General features: G+C 47.5%; 1 protein-coding gene across 1 annotated transcript; it reads right to left on the reverse strand.

The window, feature by feature from the left end:
• Positions 1 to 288: 288 nt before the first annotated feature.
• On the reverse strand, positions 289 to 1614 carry LOC113833682 (POU domain, class 4, transcription factor 3). The gene is made up of 2 exons (XM_027397978.1): positions 1495 to 1614; positions 289 to 1185 (listed from the first exon to the last, which is right to left on the reverse strand). Exons 1-2 carry the CDS (start codon positions 1612 to 1614, stop codon positions 289 to 291), a joined length of 1017 nt encoding a protein of 338 aa, XP_027253779.1.
• Between the last annotated feature and the right edge of the window lie 6947 nt (positions 1615 to 8561).

Consider the following 8561-nt stretch of genomic DNA (forward strand, 5'->3'; position numbering starts at 1 on the left):
CAGCACCGCGGACAGCATAAAGTCCTGCCTGGCTTTCTCTTGAATTTTTCCCCCTAGCGCCAGAACTTTTTTTTTTTCTTTTTTTCTTTTTGGTGGGAATAGAGAGGAAAGGGAGGAAAGATGTCCAGGAGGCAATTAGGTGGGACAAAGGGGGAAAGTCTGTGACTCGGGGAAGAGAGCCTGACCTGCCAGGAAACACCCTGGAGTGTACCGTAAAGGTCCCTCCCATCGGAAGGGGGCGATGCCACTAGGCTCTCCGGGCTCCTCCAGATGCCTCATCCGCTGCAGTCAGTGGACAGCTGAGTACTTCATTCGTTTCTGTTTCTGTCTCTGGTTACAGAACCAGACCCTCACCACATTCTTTTTAAGGTCCAGTTTCTCAGCGATGGCCGCGATCTTCTCGGATGAAGGACGTGGCTGGATGGCAAAATAGGCTTCCAGTGAGCGCTTCTCCGGGGCGGCGATGGACGTGCGTTTGCGCTTACGCTCACTGCCATTGAAGAGCTCGGGCTTGCTGTTCTTCTCTCGATAGGCGGCCTCTGCCTCCTCCAGCCAGGCCTGGAGGACCGGCTTGAGAGCGATCATGTTGTTGTGCGACAGAGTAAGAGACTCGAACCTGCAGATGGTGCTCTGGCTGAGCGAACCCACGCCAGGGATCTTGAGATTGGCTAAAGCCGCGCCCACGTCCGCCTGGGTTACCCCCAACTTGATGCGCCTCTGCTTGAAGCGCTCAGCGAAGGCTTCCAGCTCTCGAGGGTCTGACTCCACGTCGCTGAGACATGCAGGCATGGCACTGTGAGGCGCTACGGCATGCGGGTGACTCATGCCCATGGCCTGGTGCAAGTGGCCCATGGCGCCTAGATGATGCGGGTGGATCTGCGTAGGCATCACCGAGTGCTCCGGGGCCCCCAGGCCGCTCACGCTCAGCGTGGGCGAGATGTGCTCCAATAAGTCGCCCTCGAGGCCCTGGTGCACCGCGTGGTGCGGGTGCGAGGTGAGTGCAGCCGGGTGGGAGATGGGCACCGTGGGCGAGGTGGACGTGCAGGGCACGCTGCTCATGGTATGGTAGGTGGCGTCGGGCTTGAACGGATGGTTCTTGCCGTGGGAGACGATATCCACCGCCGCCAGAGCTTCCGCGCGTGCCAGCAGGCTCTCATCAAAGCTTCCAAATATATTACCCTGCAGCTGCAAGCAAGAAGGCGCACAGCACGGTCAGTGGGGAATACTGTCAACTCAGGATTAAAACACATTTTCAAGCAACCGAGATGCCTCTCCTCAAAGCCCAGGTCATAAAAATTAATACGGAGGCAGCCTCTCTGTTGGAACAGACGTGTGGATCAGAGACATGAATGAGAGAGCGCCGCGAGAGAGCGCGGGGGAGACAAGGCGAGGGGTTCAGACAGCGGCGATTGTTCTGGGCGACATGAAAAAAACATGAAGCTAGTGCCTGTCAAAAAATGTGCCTTAGAGCGGTAATTATGCTCCGCTACGTACCTGCGGGGCTGGGAGACAAACTCGGCGCATGGCCTCAGAGCCGGAGTGCAGGCTGGAGAATTTGGGTTCTTGCAGTACAGGGTGCATGCCGAAAGGCTGCTTGGCGTTCATGGCCATCATCTTCGGGAGTCTGGCAGGGAGGCAGCGGGGGACATGGAATCAGGCTCGTCTTGATGGCTCTCGGAGCTCCAAGTGAGCGCCGCTCAGCGCCCGCGCTCCCCTCGCCCTCTCGCTTGCTGCCTCCCCTCTCCCCCACCTGCTTCTTCACTCATCTTACAAGCAGCCTGCCAGGAAGGGCCCGAGCACGCGCAAACGTGCACACGCGCCCGGGACTCGCAGGGGCAGCCCGGGAGGCAAGGCGGGACCGCAGGTCTCGGCGCGCCACTCGGAGCCTAATGCGGCCGCCCCCTCCACAGCATTTATACCCCAGCCTGGCAGGGCCTCTTCCTGTCCGCCCCGCCCCGCCTGGCTCCTGCATGCTAGACTTTACAGATTCCTTCTTCTTCCTCCTGGACTTTGTACACAAAGTCCTAAACCTCTTTTCTGTCCCAGCTCGAACTGCCTGAACAGAAGGACAGAAGGGCAGACTCAGGCTGAGCGAGGGGCAGGAATCCTACCCTCCCCCCAGATCTCCCAACACACACACACACACACACACACACACACACACACACACACACACACACACACACACACACAGTCAATCCGACTGTTGCCAAATTGGCCATTTCCAACGTGCTCTGGGACCCAAGCCCGAGTTCCCACCAAAATCCTGCACCCTTGCGCATAGCAAAGAGACACCTCTGAGCTAGAGACTAGCCTGAACAAGGACCAGAGGCTACCAGAATGAGCCTCGGGTGACATTCCCCTCCTCTGTGGGCTTGGGTGGAGGCAAGGACAGAAACTGCCTTTGTGAACCACTAGCCTGTGGCTTCTTCCCAATCCTGGCCTTTTTCTCTTTCATTTGAGAAAGACGACTTGGCCCACCCCCACTCCCCCCTTTTCGCAACCCTCCTGCCCAAGAAAGCTTGTTAATTAGTCTCCACAATAGTAACAATTGAGGACAGCCCGCCTAGCGTCTAGAGGGGTAAATCCATCCACACTTCCGAAGGACCACCACTTGCCAGCCCTAAAACCTGTAAAGACAGCTATCATTTTTAGCTACCAATTGGTGCAAGAGTTAGTTTATAGGACATAAGTTTTGCCGACACTGTGGAAGTAGCTACTGCTATCCCATTAGACAAGCGAAGAAAACAAGAGTCAAAGGAGTTAGGCCAAGACCTCCTGACTTTGGGCAGAGTCATTCACTCACTGGTTTGGAGCAGACAGCACGTCTGACTTTGTGCTCTTGATCTCTTAGCCTCCTCTTCTTCCGGAAGTTCCTCAACTTGAGGGTCCTAAATTTGGTTCTGCCCCATCCCGTGTCCCCAACTGTCTTTCTCTCTTCTTTCCTTTCCCTTCCAGGGAGCTAATAAACATCATGAATAATGGATAGGGAATCCTGGGACTGTGGCTGCTGGAGAGCCGCCTTCGGGTTGGAAAAGAAATTCCTCGTGCCCAACCATGTCCCGCAGCCCACAGCCCACAATCCGCAGCCGGCAGCCTGGTCGCCATGCCCAAGTGCTTCTGGAGTTCCCAGAATCTTAATATGGTGGGGATGGAGTGGGGAAAAGCTAGGCCCTAGGGATGAATTTGGCCTAAGAGGACACCCTGCCTAGACCTGGCTCCCCTCTCTCCTAGGAACAACCAGCCAGTCCCTTCCCTATTCATCCCAAGGTACCTTCTGGGTGCTGCCTTGTGATGGCTGAAAAAGACCAAATCAGTTCCTGTGAAGAAAGCCAACCATAATGGCGCTCACATAGCTTTCTTGGGTTCTGGCAGCTGCTGCTGCTGGTGGTGGTGGTGGTGGTGGTGGTGGTGATGGTGATGATGATGGTGGTGAGGATGAGGATGATTTAAAGTAGTAAAAGTATTGTGTACTCAGGACACTTCGTCACACCCCAGTGTATGCTGCCAGCAGACTCCTCTGCCTCTACAGTCATGTTGAAGCCTCTGCACTGCAGTACCCATATGTACCCAGGAGGCAATAGTTTCCTCCACTGTTGTGAGGATTATTTGGTGGTAAGCACTTGAAAGTGCCTGGCATGTTGAAATGATGGAACAAACGTTACTACCCATTCTTTAACCTGAAAAGTGGCCTGTAGGCTCTCCAGAAATGTGGCGGTCTCTCTGCAGATATGAACTGTTTCCTCTCTCTCTTCAATACTGTCTTTGTGTCACAACACCAGGGGCTGGGACAGTTGTGAATGACACTCCATCCAGTCCCCAATAAGTCACCAGGCAACAAACTGGCAGAGGGAATACTGATCAGTCACATACTTGGGGCTAACTGCCTGCCCCCTACCTACAATCTCACTATTTAGCTATGGCTGTCCAGGAGCGCACTATGTAGTCCAGGCTGGTTTCAGTCTCGCAGAGATCACCTGCCTCCACCTCCCAGGTACTGGGACTATAGGTATGAACACTATAGCCAACAGCAATTGGAAGTTTTGAAATCTATATACAATATACATCAAAACAGTGGGACGTCAGAGGGTCGATTTCTATCATTGGGTTGATGTGAACATGGCTAGGCCTCAGTTTATCCAAAATGAGAGAACAGACTGTATGATTACTAAATACTTTCAGTTTTAACAAAAAGCTAGTCTGTTGGTTTATTTGTAACACATTTTGAACAAACTTTTAAGTTTCTAGCCAGAATCCCTGAAGTTCCCAGAAGTTAGCCACGTATTATTTTATCTCCCACTAGCATTTAAGACCCCAGTCTTGTTTCTTGCCCAGTGTGACATCCAAAGGGAATGGATAATAAACATGGGGGTACTGGGTCTATATTTTGCCTGGCCCTATGGAGCCCCAAGACCCTCTTCTCACTCTATAATATTCCAGTTGTCTGTGAAGATGAATACTTAGGAAAAGTCTCATCCACACCCATCCTCTTTCACTGCTTTGTCCCTCATGGGCTTGGAAAATACTACCACTCTCCTCAAGCCCCTAGGAACACCCTCTGGTCCTTGCTTCCCAGCAATGGTACCCAGCCAACAGCAAGCTAACACCTAGTAGTAAAAACCAGCCTCTGAGTGTGTGTACATACATTGTGCCATCTTGAATGTATATTTTTCATGTCACATTTTTAAATTAATACTATACATTTTTAAACCCGTACTATAGTCAACATGGTTAGAACTCGACCATCAGTTATTCTGAAAGATAAGAGATATAAATTGCAAAGGAACAATTTCTTTCTTTGACTGGAAGAAATGCATTTTCTTTATTCTACAGCATCAGAAAGGCCATTAAACCATTGAAAACCCATAAGAAGAATGCAGTTGCCCACATCTGTAACCTCAGTACTTGGGACATGGGTGGAGGAAAATTAGGAGTTCAAGACTCACATTGATGACACAGGGACTTTGAGGCCAGCTTGGTATACATGAGATCTTATCTCAAACAAACCAAACCAAACAACAACAAAAGAAATACAACCTGAGTGTCTTATCACTGGAGATGATGTTTAGAGAAACTGGTCATGGCCTTGCCTAAACATATACCTATTTATGAGATAGAGTGAAACTATAGGCAAAGATACTCAGCTACAGAAAGAGGCTGAAATCTTAAAAAATGATTAATGTGGTCACTTAAAAAATGATTAATGTGGTCACGTGTGTACTTATTGTGTTCATATGTGTAATTATTGTGGTCATGTGTGTACTTACTTGGCTTTCTAAAGGAACTTTGTAGTGTGAGGCTCCTTTATTAAATGTTTTCTTGTCACATTATAGGAGCAGCCTTTTCAAGAAAGCCTTTAGATAACAGACTAGGGAAGGCAGAGGAAAACAGATCATAAAGAATACAATACTGGGGCCATAGCAATGATTTGGAGGTTAAGAGCTCTTTCTGCTCTTCCACAGGACTCAAGTTCAATTCCAAGCACCCACATGGTGGCTTACAACTATTTGTTAACTCCATTCCTAGGGGATCTGATGCCCTTTTCTGGCCTCCAGGGACACTGCAAAAATGGGGTACATAAACATATGTCCATACAAAGCACCCATATACATAAAATGATAAAATAAGTTTTAGACCAGGCAATGGTGGTACACACCTTTGAGACCAGTACTCAGAAGGCAGAGGCAGATGGATCTCTGTGAGTTCAAGGCCAGCCTGGACTACAAAGTGAGTTCCAGGACAGTGAGAGATACACACATAGAGAAAGCCTGTTTTGAAGAAATGAAACAAAAATGTTTTTTTAAAGGATACAAGAGCTGGGCAGTGGTGGCACAGGCCTTTAATTCCAGCACTCAGGAGGCAGAGGCAGGTGAATCTCTGTGAGTTCGAGACCAGCCTGGTCTACAAGAGCTAGTTCCAGGACAGCCTCCAAAGCCACAGAGAAACCCTGTCTCAAACAAACAAACAAAAAGGATGCAAGTACAAAATATTAGAACACACTTTCCAGGACTTACAAACTTAAATTCAAGTAGATGAAAATCTAATAAAACCCAACCAACCAGTATCTGCTGTTGGAACAAAGGAGTTTAGCCTGAGGGAAACTACACAACGTATGCTTCCACCATGGCATTAAATTGTAATTAAAACAAGTGGTTCACTGTGAGTTTGAGGCCATTCTGGTCTATATAGTGAGTGCCAGGTCTGTTGAAGCTACATAATTCAGACTCTGACTGAAACAACAATCAGATAAACAAACAAAATCTGCCAAAAGAATCTACCTCAGTATCCAGCCAAGGGCCTCATGAGCATTTATGCAAGTGGCAGCAAAGAAGTCATATTTTTTATTCTTCAATTGCTTTGAATTATGCAATGTTTGCTGGATTTTATGGCATGTTCTGTAGGTATAGAGGACACTGTTTCAAGATTTAATGTGGGTATAGTGGCACACACCATTAGTCCCAGCACCTGGGAGGCAGAGCCAGGTAGATCTCTGTGAGTTCAAGACCAACCGGTTCTACAGAGTGAGTTCCAAGACAGCTAAATAGGGAGACCCTGTCTCAAAACAGACAAACAAGATCTTATAATTTGGCAAGGACATGGGGTTGCCACATATAACTCTTAAGTCAGGACTCAGAGCACCAAGTTCTCCAGATACCAAGTAGTACCAAGAGACATCTTCCTGTGGGCTAGCGGCTTTCAACATTAGTATGAATAAGAAACAACTTCAGCTTCTCAAAACAGAGCACCCAACCTCAGACTTTGATTTTTGTTTTGTTTTGTGTTTCGAGACAGGTTTTCTCTGTGTAGCTTTGGAGCCTGCCCTGGCACTCACTCTGTAGACCAGGCTGGCCTCGAACACACAGAGATCTGCCTGCCTCTGCCTCCTAAGTGCTGGGATTAAAGGCATGAGCCACCACCACCCCCCATCCACCATCCACCCCCCAACTCCTCTGGCAAATTTCATGATGCCATTGTTTTTAACAAATGAGTAATAATCCATTGTATAAAAGTACCACATTTTCTTTATCCATTCTTCAGCTGATGGACATCTAGGTTGTTTCCAGTTTCTGACTATTATAAATAATATGAATAAAGCTGCTATGAACATAGTTGAGCAAGTGTCCTTGAGGTATGATTAGACCATGGCAACTCTTATAAAAGAAAATATGTAATTGGAATGGCTTACAATTCCAGAGGTTCAGTCCATTATCATCATGGTGGGACATGGCAGCATGCAGGCCGACATGGTGCTGGAGAAGGAACTCAGAGTTCTACATCTTAATCCACAAGCAGCAGGAAGTAAACTGTGTGTCATACTGAGCATAGCCTGAGCAAAGGAGACCTCAAAGCCTACCTCCACAGCGACACACTTCCTTCAACAAGGCCACATTTACTCCAAAAATAGTACCACTCCTTATGAGCTTATGGGGGCCAGTTACATTCAAACTACCACAAAGGGGGACCACATACTTCTTAAGCTGGTGACAGAGCTTAGTGTCATCATGCTGGTTTTGCAGCAAAATACAAGAGTTACAGTGTTGTGGAAGATTCCATCCAGATTTGGGGGAAAGTTTTAGGAAACTTGGTAATGTTTGGTGATAGTGGTTTCCTTGCAGGTAACCCCCAAGGGGGTGATAGGTGATAGGCTGTAGAAGAGATTGACTAGAGGTCAACTATCAAAATTAGTGTTCTCAATAAAAAAAATATAGGTAGACATACAATATAGTAGGAAATTACCATACAAGGCAAAAGATTTGTTGAAAAGAGGATGTATTTGGGCTGATTGTGATTCATATCTATAATCATACTACTCGGGTGGCAGATGCAGGAGGAGCAGGAGTTCAAGGTCATCTTCAGCTACAAGGAAAGTTCAAGGTCAACCTGAGACCCTGCCAGAACAAGACAAAAACAAGTATTTGAGAAAGCAAAGGTATACACACTTGGGGGCAAAATGAGGGACCTCAGGAATAGGGGCACACTTTTGATAAGCTTGAAGATATTGATAGGAGAAAGTTTGTGGAGATCACTAGACTACTTCCGCCTCTTAAGATAATTAAATTAAAGGCTGTGGTGGTGCATATCTATAATCTCAATATTGGGAAGTTAAATTCAGGAGAATCAATAGTTGACGGTCATCTTTTACTATACAGCAAGATAAAGACCAGCCCAGGCTACAGGAGACTCTGTCTCCAGAGAAGACAAATGATCAGGTTATATAAATTACTTCATCATGCCTTGGCACACATATATCATACATCTGAAGCTGTGAGACATGTGCAGTAGAGACATTTTCCTTTGCGGGTTGAGAGCCACAGTGGAAAGTCACATGATGATTATCTGATGTGGCTTCTAAAACTACTCACGCTTTGTAGTTGACAATAATATTAAAGACCCATAGCATGGTTCCAGAGGGCTCCATCTCTTTCCTTTCTGGTTGGATGAGAGAGTGAGCTGTCTACCTCATTATACATATAAATAATAAAGGAACAGTGTAGTAAAGGAGCTGACCATTGTTTCTGATTCCTGACTTCCTGCCTAGCAACTCTTTCAGGTGCATGAGT

The sequence above is a fragment of the Cricetulus griseus genome, chromosome 2, assembly GCF_003668045.3.
Source record: "Cricetulus griseus strain 17A/GY chromosome 2, alternate assembly CriGri-PICRH-1.0, whole genome shotgun sequence".
NCBI lineage: Eukaryota > Metazoa > Chordata > Mammalia > Rodentia > Cricetidae > Cricetulus > Cricetulus griseus.